The 19,212-nt window shown below is 36.9% G+C and overlaps 1 protein-coding gene across 1 annotated transcript in view; it reads right to left on the bottom strand.

The window, feature by feature from the left end:
• LOC105054721 (uncharacterized) overlaps nucleotides 1-17,554 on the bottom strand; it is a 32,114-nt gene extending 14,560 nt beyond the window's left edge. Inside the window, exons 1-14 of the mRNA XM_010936291.4 lie at nucleotides 17,281-17,554; nucleotides 17,082-17,174; nucleotides 11,825-12,000; nucleotides 11,048-11,321; nucleotides 10,908-10,975; nucleotides 10,758-10,827; nucleotides 10,301-10,657; nucleotides 9,201-9,280; nucleotides 9,047-9,098; nucleotides 8,502-8,655; nucleotides 3,596-3,683; nucleotides 3,187-3,289; nucleotides 3,023-3,113; nucleotides 1,241-1,332 (exon numbers count right to left, since the gene is read on the bottom strand). Coding sequence (XP_010934593.1) covers nucleotides 1,241-1,332; nucleotides 3,023-3,113; nucleotides 3,187-3,289; nucleotides 3,596-3,683; nucleotides 8,502-8,655; nucleotides 9,047-9,098; nucleotides 9,201-9,280; nucleotides 10,301-10,657; nucleotides 10,758-10,827; nucleotides 10,908-10,975; nucleotides 11,048-11,321; nucleotides 11,825-12,000; nucleotides 17,082-17,174; nucleotides 17,281-17,460 — 1,878 coding nt within the window. The 5' untranslated portion in view covers nucleotides 17,461-17,554. The remainder of the gene's footprint in view (nucleotides 1-1,240; nucleotides 1,333-3,022; nucleotides 3,114-3,186; nucleotides 3,290-3,595; nucleotides 3,684-8,501; nucleotides 8,656-9,046; nucleotides 9,099-9,200; nucleotides 9,281-10,300; nucleotides 10,658-10,757; nucleotides 10,828-10,907; nucleotides 10,976-11,047; nucleotides 11,322-11,824; nucleotides 12,001-17,081; nucleotides 17,175-17,280) is intronic.
• Between the last annotated feature and the right edge of the window lie 1,658 nt (nucleotides 17,555-19,212).

Below are 19,212 nucleotides of genomic sequence, written 5' to 3'. Positions count from 1 at the left end.
ATCAATGTTAGTTCTATCCTAACTGGGATAGAATCAGAAATCTATAATAGTTAGATTACTATAACAATTCCTCACATGGTTTGCCAAACCGTACTAAACCAACCAGTTTGGGGCATACCGAAGCAGACTAGCCAGTGACCTGCATGATTCAAGCTATTAAAATGAGACAAGGCTGGCTTGTTTAACCCCCTCCTCCCCAACTATTAAACCACCCACAGCCCGCTTATCGATTCATCCCCACCTTGCAGCCGCCACCTGCGTTCCCTCCGATAAGTCCCTCTCCCTCACTCCCTCTCACTAGCTCGAGTTAGGGTTAGGGTTTTCCTTGCCCTTCCTATCTCCTTTTCTCATTCTCCCCCTCTCTCTAACTCTCCTTGTGTCGGTACACCTAGAATGGCATGGTATGGATCTGTACTAAACCGAACAGGTTGTGGCTGATACGCCCTCCATTATTGGTTCGGCAAACCTTAGCTGCTCATTTAGTAACACCACCTTTTTTGAAAACCTTGCTTTTTTTAGTTTGGACAAAATTTTGTTCCTTCAAGATACAAATTAATGCTTTTTAGATCCTCGCATGACTCTTTTCCCTTTACGTTTTCTTCGGATCAAGATCCAGTTTCAACACCATTAAGAATTATATTATCAATATCAACTCTCATCATTCACTGTTAGTTTCATTGATGTGGTATGATAGGCTGGGTCAGAGAATTTCATTCAAATAAAATGAATCTATGAAAAGAGATTAAATGAAAAGGAAATGTTGTTGAGGTTCTAACAAACTTGCCACTTGGTTTTTAATCCAACCCACTCTCACTGAAACCCTCAAGGACTTCTGATTGTCTCTCAATTGTAGCTTTAGTATGAGGAGGTAGAGCATATGAAATCACAAAAATAAAAATGAATCTACTAAAGTTGTCCAATAAATTACCACTATGTTGCATTAAGGTGTAAGCTGCATCGTAACAGTAGAACAAAAGTGAAGGCTAAATAAAGTTGCCATCCCTCACATAATATTCTATAAAACATAATGTTTAGAGAGATGTAGAATACTAATTATCTTTTTAAAAATCCTTACTACAAATATCTCTTGAAATAATTACCTGCATACAAAGTTGTTTCAAGTTTTACTTCATCCACAGAAGCACAATTGTATTCAACATTCTCCTCAAGTATCTTTTACAAGTTATGTTTAAATCAAATTGTATAGAACCTTTTAGCACAATTAACATCAATATTATACCTGGAGAGCCTCAAATCTTATTGCTGGACTCCTTCCCCTCTCCGATAATTGCAATAAAAGCAAAGGTACGCTTGATACTCGTTGAGTATGACCTGCATGAAGACTAGAGTCAGGTTCCACTGTTGCTCATTACAAGTCTTAATAATCTTTCTCCAACTCCCACCAATGCACCGATGAAAGTTAGGAATCCCAAGTTTTGCTCATTTAAATTCTTTTTTTCTTTTTGCAATCAAAAGCTTATATCTTTTCACTATGACAGAAACATGTTTAAAAAAGAATTGATGCTTCTGGAATTTTCTGCCAAACATACTGGAAATTTTATACATAACTAAAATATATTAGGAAATAATGTTAAAATTCAAATATATAAAAATAGCACATAATCAATTTTCATGTTTCAAGTAAAGAGCCACTATCAAAAACAAAATGGAAAATGGCAAATAATTAAAATATACAAAGACAAAGGAGCTGTTTCAGTGAAGTTGCCTAAAGAGCATACAGTTCAGTGCTTCTATGTAAATCATATTCCAAATGCACAGTATAATTATGAAGTCCAGCAATATGTATTCAAATAGGCCCGTATTAGCACAACTGCATGAGTAATACCATATGTGCATGCAAACAGGCTGCCACAGATAACTAAAATTCCCATGTTAAGTCATTTGGTTATGACTAAAGCAACTTTCAAACGTTTGAGTAAACAAACTACCATAACTCTACCAAAGCAAACAAAAGTTAGATTAATTATCAGACTAGATATAAGAAGGAATCATTTCTGATTCATTTTTCATGTTGGAAGCTTTGGAACCTTCTAGAAGCTGAGAATACCAGACTTAAACAAACAATACCATAATACTTACTCCACCAGTGTGTCAATTTCAACAGTTTCCATTATCACTACAATTACAAGTCAAATGCAAGTATGTAACTTCAAACTGTAGTTCGTAATTATGCTCCTTAAATTCATAGAAATATCTAAAGTATGGTACCTAGCCTGTTCAAAACAAGCACTTCCATCCTGTTGCTCTGCCATCTGAATTGTGAGCAGCTCTAAATTGATAGCACATTAGCACCCTCCTTAGAATCTTGACCCTGCACTCCTGTTCCCATTCCCTTTTCTCGCTTGATGTGTTTTGGAGTACAAGAACCAAAACACTGCATGCTGCACCTGTGCTGGTCATGGAGTGACATGGTAGGGTAGCATACCATGCCAGGTTATGCCAGATGCATGGATGTCCTAGGGCTTGTAGCCATAAATGGGTCAATTATGCTCAATCAAGAGGCACATATCCCTTACCATGTCTACCTTGACATAAAATGATACATAAGTACACACCAGCGCCTAAATCTTTTACAAACCAACCTTAGTGAAGGAGGACAAGGCGATACATAATGCTTGGGAAAAGTCTTAACTCAAAGGGAAAAAGAAATATATCCAGGAAATAAATGCAACTTGGAAGTGGCCAATATATAGGTCTAATTTTTGGATATTTAACAGAAGAAGTTCCTGGGAATGACTGTCACAAAATACTGTAATGTCGAGGTTTTAGTAAGCTTCCTTTCAGCAAAAACAACCAGGCAAATGGCATAGGCACATATGGATAGCAAAATCTTACATACGTAATTAAAATTATCACAACCTTACAAAGCTACGATTACAGCATATATTGCCAACAAAGATAATAAAACAGCCTAATTGCACCAAATATTAACCCATAGCAACACCAAATAATTTTGCAATGGAGAATTCTCAACAGTAATGATTTCAAAAGGTAAGCTAACCTCTTGAAGCATCTTCTTCAAGCAATTTTAAGACATGTAATGAAGGAGGTGATTGAGAAAGTGCTGTGCCCAAGCAACTAAGATAGCTAAGCTGCCAAAAAGGCATGAGATACGTAAGTAACATAATCAAGAATTTTCTGACATGAAAATCAGACAGAACTAACCAGAAGACCAATATTTTCATTTTCTGAAGCAAGGTTCTCCATTATCCTAGTATGCAGAGATGCAATAACTGTGGGCAGCAGCTCTCCAGGCATTCGAGCATACCTGTTTGTTAAACATAACCAGTAAAGAGAAGGAAAACAGAGTCCATAAATAACAGCACTGACAGTTTAGAAAGGCAAAAAAACCAAAGCAGGTCTTCCAAAAGAAGGTTGCAGGAGATCTCAGCAAATGTCAAAAGGTATAAGAAATTTGTTTGTCTTTGTAGGCATAAACACTACTGACTGGGAAAAAAAGGGGCTACCACCATTCCATCATATCATATGAAATATGCGGTGTGAGTATATTATAATTAGTGCTTATAACGGAAAAGCACATATGTTGAAATCAAATACAGAGTTTGAATCATACGGTGTAGCAGATATCAGGATCATGAGGGCTTTAAACAGTGAAGTGAGCAATCCACTATGAGTTTCACGCTGTATTAAGTACAATAAACCTGCAGCATAAAGATCAATAAGTGGTGGAGGATACATAATTAAATATAGATGTTGTAGCTAGAATAAAGAACTCAGTGCTTATGCTCATTAATTATTTTCAATTGAAGAATAAAATTCAATATTCTAAACTAGTTAAAGAGTTTTTGTGGCATTTTTTTGTCGTTGTCCTTGTTTTTTTGTTTCGGGGGAGTCGGGAGGGGGGGGGGAGTTATGTGTGTGCAAAATGATAAACAACTCCAGTAGCACATCTACTAAGGAAAAGTTAAACATTTTAAAATGGGATATGAAGCTGAGGTTTGCATTATGAGAGAATATTATATTTCATCATTTGAACTGTTTTTTCCTATGAAAAAGAAAGAAAGAGACATGCAAAGACTGTGAGCGAATACCAAGAGGAAGCCTAACCACACAACATCTATCTTCTGCTGGTTGGAAGGGCCAGCCTCTAGCTGCTCTCTCAGGTTGGAAGAGCTATGCTTCAAATAAAATATAATTTTGCCAAATAAAAGGAAACAAGATTTCATTAAGATTTTAAAAGTGATGCTATGAATTTTGACTATGTTGACTGTAGACTATAGAGATGTTCATGAACATTGTGGATGTAGGCTGAACGGCTGAATTCAGCTTTAATCAAATGTCTACAAGAATATGTGGCAGGATCATAATGAAAACAATTTTAACTGTATAACATTTCTGGAAAAATTAGAAGAACCAAAAAATGAAGAAAAAAAGGTATAACCTACACAACATATAATAGTAGGTTCTACATGCATTCTTCAGGTGCAAGAAGAAAAGAAATGGAAAAGCTAAATGCTTTAGGATAGACACATCCTTTAAAGATATAATATTAAACAAAAGAAATTGTTACTTGAGAATTCAACCAGGTAGGCTGTAGGATTACAGTCTGACTGTTGTATTCAGAAAAGTGCTAGAGTCATGCAGTCAGAGGCTCGTAGGCAACACATAAAAATAATTCGCTGTGGATTGGCAAGGAACAAGAGGCAGTTATGGAAATAAGGCTTATCCTAAGCAATGAGACACATTGCAAGAATTTAAAGAGTGAAAAAACTAAGATAAAAAAAAAAAGAAAAAAGAAAAAAGTTAGGAAGGCTTTGTGTACCGCTAACGATCTATATAATACATTAGCTATCAGCAAATAATGATCGGCATAATGTATTAGCTACACAAAAGAAGAATGTATGAAGGTAATAATTGAACAAGGACAAAAGAGAGGCAATCTGAGATTTACATCCAATAAGAGTCATGATAGAATTTTGGTGAAAGATAGAGAGATTGAAGAAAGATTGAAAAGCTATTTCCACAAATAAGAATTCTACTAAAGAAGTTGTGTTGGAAAAGCATTATATGGGATTTGGCCGGTCTCTCTTTTATCTAATTGACAAAAAAAGCTTCACGATTATGCAAAAAGTAGGACAGTAAAACAGAATGAATACCACTTATACCTGGGAAACAATGGGAGAAATCATGCTGCTCCTGTTGGTTTGCATAACCAGTGATATGCACAAGTAAAAAAATGTTTAATGACTTGAGGGGAGTTAGAAGATACACATCCACAAGGAAAAGGGGAACATATAAAACTGCACCAGCTATCATGACATTCAGCTTATTAAACACAAATTGATTATGAAAGGGTGTTTAATAAAAACTAAGAAAAGTGATGACAATCCCCTGTAACTAATTTGGTTTTACCATTGTATATACGGTAAACAATGGAGAATGCCGTCTTAGGTAGATGGAAAGACATTAAGAAAGCAAATGATACGATATCAGGACAGGTGTGAAAAAAATGGAATATTGAAATGCTGAGGACATGCATACCTGAGTAACTAATGATGGATGTATGCCCTAGAAGCCAATCTTGGCTGATGCATATCCTATTTCTACGATATGATTTTGTACTTGACGATATATTTTCATTCATATTGTATATGTATCTATGAATCGTCCAAGGAATTAATAAAATGATGACACATATTCTCAAAGAGTTAAAAATTTAAGGCATATATCATTAGTGATTAATTCCTAAATTGCTTCCGGTTATAGGATCATCATGGAGACGGTGATTGATCCGGATAGACTGGTGCACAAATCGCTTCCTTCGGACAGATGAGTCTCGAGTCTGCAGTGTAGGGACACTAGAACGATAGTGCACATCGTTATTAGAGAACAATTAGTACTAAGCGTGACTAACACGAAAAGTCACATGGATGTCTGCTAACTCGTTAGTGACTTTCTCGATGCTGCAGTTGTGTGAATAGTCCTTTGACCTGCGGTGCCACGACTGCTCACAGTGAGGCTGCTGAAGTTTGACTACACAGAAATATTACCTCAATGAGTCCTGATAGTGGATGTTGGCGCCAATTGATCCATTGTGGGAACAGGATGCACATCTAGATAGGATTTATCGACCTCAGCAGAAAGTAGTAGTATGAGATTTGAGAGGTTGAGTCCTTAAATCTATGACTATAGCAGTGAGGCTGCTGAAGTTTGACTGCACAGAAATATTACCTCAATGAGCCCTGATAGTGGATGTTGGCGACAATTGATTCATTGTGGGAACAGGATGCACATCTAAATAGGATTTATCAACCTTAGCAGAAAGGAGTAGTAGTATGAGATTTGAGAGGCTAAGTCCTTAAGTCTATGACCATAGTAGTATGATTGATGAAAAAATGAGAATCACAGTTGGACTCGAGCTAATTGAATCTATCATATGATCGATATTGAGGTTTGACGATTTATCCATTACCTGCCATCTGATCGGAACTCACGATAGAGGGACTGAATCACACGGTAACTGCATCTAAAGATTCATCACTTTTATTCTGCTGAATTGCCACTACATACTGCTAGGTGTCACTGGTGAATTGTGAGAGCTCACTAGGATTGTTCTGGATCGACAATCCTTGATGAGTGAGAGTGAAATCATTTCGATCTATTGAAAAAAATTTCAAGGATACTATGATAGAGATCATGATATATCTCACTACCAGACAAAATAGAACCTATAGGGTCACACACAATAGAGATTTCTGACTGATCAGATGATTGAGTTGCGATTATAAATCACAATAAGATTTAATCATCAATGTGATTGATGATTAATCCAATATAAAAATTGTAATTGAAATATTCAATAAGTGTTAGTGAATTGTAGGAGGATCAATTAGCAATTAGATTGCTGCCTGACTTAATCTGATAGAGCTATGGGATTCAATTCAACTCTAATTGAATTAGATTCAATTTAGATTGGTTTAGATTTGATTAGATCAAGTCTAATTGGTTTATGAGATAATCCAATTGCATAAGGAGAATAATTTCTACACCTTGTCTTTTTCCTTCTTGAGATTGTCTTGGAGAATGAAGGAGATCTTGTTCAACTATCAAGAAAGCATTTTCTGCAAAGAAGCTAGCATCTCGGAGAGAATATAGAGCTTCTGATTAGATCAGGCCTCGTGTGAATACCCGTAGAGGCCGGACTTGTGCGCGGCTATATCAGAACCTGAAGGCATCCACAGATCCGGATTTGAGGAGTTCTGCGATTCAGGTATGTGATTCGATTATAAATAAATTTTTAATCTCTGAAATCAAATGCTTTATGTCTTATTTATCATCATATGAACTAAATCAATAGGTATAAGATTTTAATCTATGCATGCATAGGATTAAAATTGTTTTAATCTTGACTTTTTCTGCTTAAATTCAAAATTATTTTGAAATTACATGCAAAATACGAAAAATCCAACAACCAAACCATTGACAAGTACATGAAGTATGTCTTTCAAGACATAAGTTGTGTGTCCTTAAACCAAGGACTAGCGCTAAACCCATATCTCTTTGTATTGATCATAAATGAACTTACTACCTATCACCTAGAAGTTGTACCATTGTGTATACCATCTACCAATTTTTTTGCGCCAGCCAACAAGAAAAAGATTATTTGATGCTAAAGTAAAAGTACAAAGGAAAGCCTTAAAATATTGACAGGTAAGATAAATCACATTGTAATTTGTGTTGTTATCAAGGAACTTAACAAAGAGATCAATGAAGAGACATCTAATAGGAGTTGGGTAAAAGAAGTGCAGAGGTGCTTCTAGGTGTTTGTGATCGATGTATTCCTCTGCAGGTTAAGGAAGACATTTTAAAATGGTAATAAGGACTCCAGTGCCATATTCTTTGTAATATTTGGCTAAGAAACAAGATAAACAAAGCAGAAATAAGAATGCTGAGATGGATGCATGGTATAAGAATGATAACCCAAGTGATGACATATTTGAGGTGTAGAAATTACATCAATTGAGGATGAACTGATGGAGAACCAATTTGGTATACCCCACACACATGCGCAACAAATTACATGAGGTCACGTTGACAAGGAAAGGTGCTTGAATGTATACATAAGGGTTGAGGAAGGGAAAAGACAATGGTTAGCATAGGATGGATTTGTGATGGAAGAATCTGAAAATGATGCAGTAGTGCCAAAAGTCTTAATTGGCATGATTGGAGAATAAGGACTTATCAATGCATCCCCAGACATAATGCTTGATTGCTATGGTTTTATACATACATGTATATATATCAATATATGTATGTATGCGTGTGTGTATGTTAATTTGCACGACCACCATAATGCTACCACACTGGAAGCTATCTAGCACTGTAGTGTCTCCAGAATATTAGAAATTGCGAGCTCATCTTAGTTCTCCTTCGGAAGAACTTCCACAAATAATCCAGAAAAATATCTCAAAGATTTCCTTAATCCAGGAAAAAAAAAACAAAAGGTCAATATGAAGTACCTGTATGTAATTGCATTAACTTTTGACCAAGGGAGCTAGATAATGTAGTAAAAGATCCACATTTAGAAGCATCTCTGTATTCTGCTACTTGCAATAATACTGATGAATGTTTATCCAGCATAGAAGCTATTGTTGTTGCTGATCCTATCCGTATCTGAATAAAAGGAAAAAATGTTAGCTAAAAATGCAGAACAAAGATCAGAAATCAAAACATTAGAAGATGATAATTGAATTATTAATGCATTACAAGCATGATGGAACACCAAGTCTTGTTGTGATGTTAGGCAGTGCATGTACCTTACATATAGTGGCAAAATCAGCAAAAGAAGGTTACTGATGCAGGCCTCCAAGTGGAGGCATTTATTGTGACATTGCAATATTGCAATTCTTAAGAAAAACATTGGGCTCAGCTTCCAGGAAAATTGTTGATATTGCAAGACAAAAATACAAACTACAACATGGTTTAACTGTTGAAGATGAGAAGCACTAGGAAGCACACTCAAGGAAAATTGAAACCACAAGCACTCAAATTCTAGAAAACTTACCTTCATTACAGGATCAAAGATCATGCATGTCATCAGAGTCGGTTGATACTTCCTGTTTGAAGTAAGAAATACCTTATGATTTAGGAGATGGTCAGTAAAATGAAAAGCTGCAGGGAAGAAAGCTAGCAATATCAAAGATAGAATCAAAAGTTACCTTTGTTGTAGTACATCATTTTCAGGCAAAAGTAGTGTCCAGAGAGAAGTGAGCCACTTTGGATCACCATGACACAGATCCTTTACAGATGCAATCAGTTAAACGAGTTAATCACAATCATTCTCCACAATAATTACTGTATGTAAAAATTTCACAAGTAGTCACAAAGCTTGCTAATTTTTGGTACAGATAGCATTTCATCAAAGAAATCTACATTGCATTACGAACCCTTTCTTGTGCAACATGAGGTACACAATACTAATGATTTAAGCACAAACAGGGCACAATTCATTAGATATTTCACAGCCTTCAAACTGGCCTTCATATTAAAACAAAGGACTGCAACCTGCTTAAAACCTAAAACCAGTGAACCCGCAAGTAAACTTACATCATCAATAACTTGTGGGTTTAGGTCACTAATAGAATTCTTACATCATTGCATCTAAATGAGGGTTATGAGGACATATCGCCAGTGATGCATTCTTATTCTCTGAATGTGGGTGCAGATGCAATTTACGCTTACATGGACAAAAAAAAAGATACAAAATGAAAGATTTTGTTAGGCATGGATACACTGTAAAATAGTTGGACTCTCTTGTACGAACTTTATATTGTGCTCCACCTTACAACCTCAAATAAAAGGGGAAAAACATGTAAGAATAATAACCATTACATCCAAAAAAGACTGACGTGATGTCATATAAGTTTGCCCACACAGTAATTTATTTATTTTATTTATTTATGGTATAACAGGTCAATAAGCCGAATTGCAGTTGAATTTTTGATCCATGAACCAGACATCAAAACAGTTCGGTCTAAGGGCTAAGTTTCATATAGTTGCTAACCGACCTTGATATTGAGCAACTAAAACCACATATACTAGAGAACATAATCAAAGCAAAAATGGAGCTAAATTTCCTGTTACATATGTCCTTTAGGTAAAGAAATAGCAACTAAGAGCACATGAATAGCTTTAAAGTCCTTAAGTATAAGTCACAATCACACTAATACAAGAACACTAAGTTAAGTTGACTGATATATAGTTAAGAATGGCAAAAAATAAAGATGACAAGGCATCAGCAAGAAGCCAAGAACATTACCTGTATACAAACAATTGCAGCTAATCTAACTTTGGAGCTTCGATAACGATCACCTTCCTTCACAGGCCCATCACTATCACTATGATCTGAATCAGATGATGCAAAACTGTATTTTGAAGGCTCACCATCTGAAGAACTTGGAGCATCCACGAAATTAATCCGAGTCCCCTCCCTTTTGCGTAGGTGAGGGGGTCTATAACGACCGTGTTCGCTTTGTCTGAATTCCAATTGTCCAGACTTCATATCTGGAAAACTAAATGATTTGTCCTTTGAACCAGTGGTCGCAGGTGGCAAAGAAGACCTACTAGGAAGGCCATACGTAAAAAACATCTGCAATGTTGCCACAAAACCTGCTACCTTCCATGTTCATAAAGAATGTTAATTGTCAGATACCCAGAAAGCAAAATTTTAGGTATGATGCTAAAGTCAATTCATACAGCTGAAGCTATAGACATACATGCTCCGAAAGGGAACCTTTTGGCTCTGAAAGAACCAAATGCAGACAGTTAAAAACAGTGGTGTAGAACCTGCAAAACAATACAATAAAACTCTTTCTGGTTCACAGTTATTATAAGAACATTAGCAGAATAAATCAAATAACAAGTACCTGGACGTGATATTGTTTTCAACAATCAAGTTCTTCGATGCCAAGAAATCCATCAGTTTTCTTAAAACCTGGTTAGAGGAAAAAAGTGAGAAAATGATTACTGCAGATACCAAATTTTAAACAGAGAAAAATATACTCACTTCAACCACAGACTGCCATAAATTGGCCGGCATGGAAGATGCTGTTCGAGATAAAGCATCTCCTATCATGGAAAATGCAATGATTTGCATATCCCATAAGCCATTCCGTTTTGAATCTCCCATTCCAGGATTGGCAGCAGGAGTATTGGTTCCATTTGAACGATATAGATTATGTAGCTCAACATGCAAGCATGAAATGACACTGAGGAGGAGTCTGATTAACTGTGTGCTTTGTGATAATGAATTATTTCTTCCACATGCCTTTACAGTGACCCTGAAAAAAAATGATGATGGGTCATTCACATGTAATTTCAGGACAAAGAAATGAGAATACCATACACACGGACCATACCTAGAATTGATGCACGTAATAGATGATTTAGCAGGTATACTGCTGGTGCAAAAGCTATGCATGCCATACAGTGACAATTCAAAGTATTAGCACAAAACTGCTTTAATCAGTATTTTCTCAGTATTCCCAGCTGTGGTTGTTCTAATTAAAGTTTAACCATTAGCAGTTTCTCATACAATTTAACAGAGAACTCAGACTTCCAGAAGTTTCTTTCATGAAGATTTTTATTCAAAGCATGGAAGAAGGATTTTTGTCTATGGCCTCAATAACCTTGCATGCTTCAGCTACAAAACCAGATATATCATATGCTCGAAAAAGTCACGATCGTTTACAACTCCCTACAGAAATTAAGGCATTTGCCACAGCAGCACTCACCAAACATGAAAAGGCCACGAACTATTTACAAAATCATGAAAATTAGCTACCTGAGAAGATCTAAAATCTCCTTTATGGCTTCCATTCTAGCGGTGCGCTCCAGAATGAAGCTCTGAGTACTAGAAATTCCTAGTGAGCATTCCACAGTCATTTGAAGAAAGCTCAGCATAATAGTACAGGAAGAAGAATCAATCTCCAGGAGGATTCTGCAGCTAACATCATGTATCTGCAGATAATACCAACAGAAAGGGAATGAAGCAAGCAGGTAATATGAAAAGTAACTCCCTGAAAACATTGAAAAGATTCAGCGTATACACAATGAAGTATGAACCATCTATCCTTTCTAGATAATCAAGAACAAAACTTGAGCTGTAAAAAATTGAAGAAAGAACATCGGAAAGGCAGAAACATGCAATAAAGAGAACTAAGTAACAGAAGATTTTGGGCCAACCAGAGTCTGCAACCAAAAAAATTTAAAAGAGAACTTATCGCAAAAAGCAGCAACATATCACAATAAACATTGTCAGAACAATGGATAGGGCAATAGCCCAGTGGTTGCATCACTCTTTCATTTGGAAGGAACTTACAACTCAAAGCTTGGGAAGTGCCTCCTCAAGTGTTTGACATGCACACCTTTCTATCATTTCTATGAAATGGTTAGCAGTCTCCATCATTCTAATATAAAAAATGTATAAATGTATATGAATATATTAACAAACAAATATGCCAAGCACTTGAGAGAACAGGATAATGTCTATAGGAGCAGTGATAATAAATCATAAAAGGGGATTATACATATTATATAGTACATACTATGCAATTGTTGGATATCATTACAGGATACCAGCCATGGGCTACATATATAGTTATTGGGAAAATGCTAACTATGACAAAGAAAAAAAAAACATTCAATCTCAGAGGTTATTAATTGAAGGTGGGATTTTAGGGAGAAAAAAGAAAAGATAAGTTTATAGATCAATTTATTACTAAATAGTGGTTCTTGAGATTTTATGTTGTGACAAATTAAATTTTGATATTTTTTAGAGAAAACTATGTTTCGATATTGCTGAAAAAAGAAAGCAAAGATAGACTATGTTTTGATCTGAATACTATTACAAAAGCTACCCCATAGATGTTTCAGATTCATTTGGAGCTGTTGCCAAGGTGGAAAGACAGCTCAGCTTTGGATTTTTAAATCTTGAGGAGAAGGTAGATTTAGTCAACAAATCCCACACAACTTTGGATGTTGGACTTGTACAGTTGTATGATTTATCCCATATAACAACTCATCAGAGTGCCATAGGAACACTCATTCACAATTGTTTCCTAATTTCATGAGGCACTTTTCATTCAAATGCATGAAGCAAGGATTGTTGAACTATTCCTAAACCAGGCAATTTAGGGTACACCATACCAAACCAGCACTAAATTGGGATAATTCAGACTTTCCAAACAAGGCAAGCGTGCACATGATTGAATCAGGCCAAACCAACTGATTCTGCCCAGTTTTGGGACATACTGACTCGGCTCACCTAGGCCAAGCTAGCTGCTAAGACCCATCCCCATCCCACCCTCAATCCTGATCCCAACTGTCTGATCTTCTCACCTCTCTCTCTCTCTCTCTCTCTCTCTCTCTCTCTCTCATCTGCCCCCACTTATCACTCTTGATCATCTCAGCCTTGAAGCCAACCTTGCCAAGCACACCTCCACCATCAGTGCTCACCCTCGATGCTCTTGCTTGCCTCAAGTTCCTCTACCACATCCACTGCCCCCATCTTCTCCGCCAGCCACCAATAGTCTACTAAAATCCCCAATCTCCCTCCCTCCCCCTATTATACATCCTCATCAATTGCCGTCGACTGCCTTGGCCTTGACACAAACATCATCGAGCACACCACCACCATCATTGGTTGCCCTCGCCGCCCTTCATCTCCATGGGCTAATCCACTATATCCACCCACTAGCCACCAATAGGATGCCATAATCCCCATATCCCCCCACCCTACTCTTTCTAGATTTGGGTTAAACGCCCTAGATTGGGTGTACTAACACCTAACCAGCACGGGCTCGCACACTGTCACATTAGCCAACATTGGCATAATTAATATCATAGTAAAAAACTAGATCAAATTTATTAGAAACATTAATAACATTCTTTAATAGGCAAAGTAGGTGAGAGTAAACAAATATGTAAACTTACTAACTAAAATTGTAATGTTCACACCTCAAGCATGGATCAAGGTTAGATCTCATTTATCTTTCACCATCATTTTTGAACTTCTAAAGGTATGTATGGTTAAAGTTCAAACGGCTTTTAACAAGTAAACTATCTTGCCTAAAGATAAAAATGATGATGGTGACGATGATGTTGATGATGCCATTTTGCATGAATGGTGCTTTCCATTTTCCCCCATGCATTCAGACTCTAGACACATCAAGAGACCATTTTGCCCCTTCACCTAATACCACACCATCTCCAGCTATGTATCTCGGGATGAGCAACAACATGAGCATCAAAAATAATAATAGGGATTTTTATATATACCTAAAAGTGCCATCTTGCATAAATGGCCATTTTCGCTTTTCACTATGTTCGATCTCCATACACGTCTAGGAGATCATTTTGCCCCTTCACCTAGAATCACATTGTCTCCATGCACATATCCTAAGATGCGTAGCAATGTAAGCATTACCTTATGGAGATGTCAGCAAGGCATATACCACCATTTATAGCAAGAGGAATTCCATTGATTCCATCCATCATGTTTTGTTCTACCCAGCTTCCAAAGGAAAGATTGGGGTACCTACAAATACTATAAGTGTCATACAACATGCAGAAAAAGAAGGAAAAAAATTCAAAGAGATCCAGCCTCCTTTCCCGGAAACTCTCCTTAGCCAACCAATATGGTTGGATGAGCTATGTGTCCAGTCCTCCAATATTCTCCTCTTCCACTATATCCTCCCACCCATTAGTGACTCCACCTCTCTCCTCCTTGCTATAGATCTCTCCCTTCTTCCCCCTTTTTATGCCATCATCCACCTCCCTACAATCCACCTAAGAGAGGCCAAGAAGACCAATGGAGGGGTTGAGGCAGCATCACGCGGGGAGTAGGTGGGCAATAGAAGACAAGAAGAGGTGAATGGTGTGATGGATAAGGGGCATTTTATATGGAAAAATAGCGATCGTTGGCATGATGGGGCAGACAAGGACATGAAGAGTAGCAAGGAGTGGATGGTGGTGTATAGACTGCAGCAAGCAAGGTGGCAGACATAGTGGCAGTACTCCTGGAGATGGGGTTGGTTGTGAGCACCGCTATTGCATGCCGAGGCCAGTCAAACCAAATCAGTCTAAGGAGATGTTCAAGTCTCTCAAAAGAATTTTTTTTTTGTTTTTCAAGACACAAGTCAAATCTGCAGGTGTCCCAAGCTTTCATGCAAAAGCAGGACATGTACATCGCATCATACACCCTGCTGACATTTCTGAGAGTTGATGCTCACAATCACACTACTACTCAAATCAAGATATGTGTATAGAGATGGTATCTTAGGTGAATTTTTAACAGAGGCAAAATAATCTCCTCCAACACTTAACAGAGACTAAATGCATAAGGGAACATGAAAAATGGACATTCACACATAAATGGTATCTTAGGTGAATTTTTATGTCAAAAAAAATATATAATAATATTCATTGCCCTATTGGACCGATTACATCACCCAACCCTCCTCAACTTAGCACCTTTCATAACTCAAAAATAATAATGTTGTACTAATTGAAACCTGAGCCTCATGGTTAAGCATCCGCCATGCATCTTTATGCAACATAACCTTTGAAGTTTAAACCAACTGGTTGTTCCATATAACCTAATGGTTGAATTTTATTATCCACATTAGCAAGTCCATCTTTTTTATCCACACAAAACCATCCCAAATAATTTTGTTACCTATAATTTGACCAATGTATAAACTACTACTACCAACCAAATGCCCCTTTCGTCCAAGCCCTTTAAACAATAATCCATCAACCCTTCCATTTAAGACTCATGACATATGACATGTGATCATATCCCCAATCAAGCCAATCATGAATCCAACTAATCCATGTGAGCCAACTACTAAAGACTATACTGACTTGATTGTCTTCCTCATCACTCACACTTGCTTCTCGAGTACCTTTTTGTGCAATTGTTGCAGCAAGGGTTACAACTATATGCAAATTTAAAAGGTCTCTAGTCCCTCAAAACACAACATTTCCAACTTCTTGCAAAAGGCATCTGAAATTGGAAGTTTCTTTACTAGAATTCCAACTTCATATGCTAATCTTCTGTTCTTGTAACAGCACCATGCTTACATAACCAACAGCCAATCCTCCTCCCACATATGTCAATCCACCTTACAAGAGTCTAAAGATATCAAGACTTCAAAGGAAACCTTGGATGAAAGAAAACCAATTTACTTCCAACAACAGAGGGTAGTACCACCACCTCCTTGAAGGCAACGCCAGGTCCAGCAATTAAAGCAGGATGTCAGCACTACATGCTCAATGATGAAGCCTTTTAGATGTACAATAATATTACTGAAGGTCAATGCACTTAACATATAATCCTTCAATTTTGTAACCATTTGTCTCCATTGAACTCTTTTTGATGTTAGTATCATTGAGATCTCTCAGAGCAAAACAAAACCATGCACTTGAAAAACTCTCGCAGATCAACAGTTCATAGCCATATAACTGCAACCACAATATACATAAAGACCATCCCATTTCAACAATGCTTAACTAAGATTTCCTGTTTAACCTTGTCTATAGCATCAGAACCCATCTTTCTTGAACTGGAGCCCAAGAGGCCCTTGTCTTTCTGAATATATTTCATATTCTTCCTGGCCAGATCCTACTCTTTACAAGACTCCACTTTGGCTGCTCAAATTCATCTACCCAGTTTCCTCCCGTTCAACAACAAGAATTACCTTCTCTTACTCATATTTCTCACTTTTTGCCTCTCCAATATTTCAAAAGGTAGGGTTTACACCTAGCCATCTAAACGTTTTTCGCACTTCCAGACTCTGATAGTTGGTTTCCTCCTTTTTCGCACTACAAACCTGAATTGGAAACGCATCACACTAGAAATAACCCGTTATAGTCCTGTACACTGCGCCCCATTCATGCACAAACGTATATTTACAGCCAAAGCAACACTAATTTCAGTACTAAGAACTCAAATTCTTCACATTAAAAACAAGGAAAGGAAAAATAAACACAGACACGCACAATGCTGAACATAAGAAGAGAAGAAGCACGAAGATTACCAAATGACAAACACGAAGCAAGGTATCGGCTGCATCTTGGCACTCCGAAACAGCCGATGCCAATTCGGCCAGAAGTATCACATCCGAGGTGACCTGAAACAATCCAAAGACACCTCCGTTAAAGCGAAACCACCACAAGAACTACCAGAAGAGAAGAACTGAAAACAAAACCAGATAAGAAATTAGGTCCTTTTGGTACCTCGTGAGGGGACAAATCGGAAGCGGCGGCGACCAAGGAGTCGGAGGGCTGGGAGAGGACGAGGTCGCGGAGGAAAGCAAAGAGAGCGGGGGGAGGGGGCGAGGTTAGGGTTTCGTCTCTGAGAGTGAGGAACGCCGTCCGCCATGACCGAACGCCGGACGAGGGCGAGCACGAGGCCATCGCCGGCCCGCTGGGGTTTCCAGGGGCCTTGGACGGTGGCGATGGTTTTAGCACGAGTGCTCCTATAAGGCACCGCGGTGCACAAAACCGGACGTGGACCGCCATCCGATTGGTCCATCGTCATTTTTCAATGTATATTTGTTATCTTTAAATTAATTATTTTATTTAAAAAAATATATAATAAAAATATTTTTATTTTTTGATAAAATTATGATATATTATATTCATATCAGGATATTCTGCATCTAGAAGTCATAATTTTTGTCCACAGAATGTCATCATATAACGCACGATATCATTATATACATAGGATGTCATATTTTTTTCTAAAAAATAAGAATATTTTCGTCATTCGAAATTATCAAATGAAAAAGTCGATCTGCAGACATTAAATACGTGTTGGAAAGTGATTGGACAAAAATATTTCTTCCATATTATGATATCCTGAACAAATATTATGACATCCTGGACTATAATACGTCACAAGATGTCATAATTTTTTTAAAAAAACAGGAGTATTTTTGTCATACAAAATTTTTAAACGAAAAAATCGATTTGTTGGCATTAAATGTGCATTGAAAAGTGGTGACTATGTAAACCAATCGGACAAAGTGATGTGCTCCACATCGAAATTTCTACATCGCCCGTGGTGTACAAAGAATTTCTTATTTCTATAATCATAGTGGGTGAAGGGATCGGCCTGGCCCATCCGACGCAGAAACTTGTGCATTTTTATTTTTCGATAGCGGAGAGACTTTCACAAATAACACAAAGTGCGAGTATTGAGAAACTAATGATCTGATGGCATATCAAAGAGAGTAAAATTAACTAAATAAAAGTAAAAAAAAAATTTATACTTCTTTCAAAATCGAAACCTAGAATAATTTATCAAGTTTTTATTTTTCTCTTTCGAATTTTTTTGGTATATATAACAAAAAAAATTTTGGGATATTTGGCAAATTTTTGTCTTAATTAGAAAAAACATATTTAAAGAACATAATAATCCCGACAAATGATTAGATTTAGTAAAAACAATACAAGTGCTAACAAGAGGGTTGAGGTGAGAGGTGCAATGATATAAGCAATATTATGAATTCCCAGAAGATTGGATGGTGCTTGGAGCAAAGACTTTTTTCTCCAAAGAGCTTATTTATGATTTCTTTTTTTTCAATGACATTATATAGATTTTCAAACATGACAGAAACAACTAAACTATCGCATGGTACAATGAGCTTGATAATCAAAATATAAGATGGTATGTATTATGGTGTAAAAAAAAGACATCATTAGTCCCATATTGATTGGAGTCAAGGAAGAATCTAGCTTATATAAGAATAGACCATCCTTTTCATATGAGGTATTTTTTAAGAGATAAAATCATGAGATCCAAAATGGCTCGTACAGTCTCCGAACTATGGGCCATAGGTCAAAACAAACAATACTTCATGTGCCGAGCCATGGGCCCTTGACTGCAACAATATGAAAAATTAGGTGTGATTTATTAGTAGAAAATATAGAATTAAAATTTTTGGACATATAGAGACATTAAAATCTTGAGTTAAGTTCATATAAAGCTTTATAACAATGCAAGAGATCTAGGTATGCAATGTTTGGTACAGAGCAAGAATTTCTTAGCAATTGAGGGCAAACTTAATATTAAATAGCAGCAAAGTTTTCTCACCACATTGGTTTAAACTCTCAATATTATATTATGGGCTCATTCTTTTGTGGGTAAAAGATTTACCCAGAAAA

This window comes from Elaeis guineensis, chromosome 12 (genome assembly GCF_000442705.2).
Source record: "Elaeis guineensis isolate ETL-2024a chromosome 12, EG11, whole genome shotgun sequence".
In the NCBI taxonomy this organism is placed as follows: domain Eukaryota; kingdom Viridiplantae; phylum Streptophyta; class Magnoliopsida; order Arecales; family Arecaceae; genus Elaeis; species Elaeis guineensis.
The sequence above is the reverse complement of the archived record's forward strand: the minus strand, read 5'-3'. Positions and strand labels throughout refer to the sequence as shown.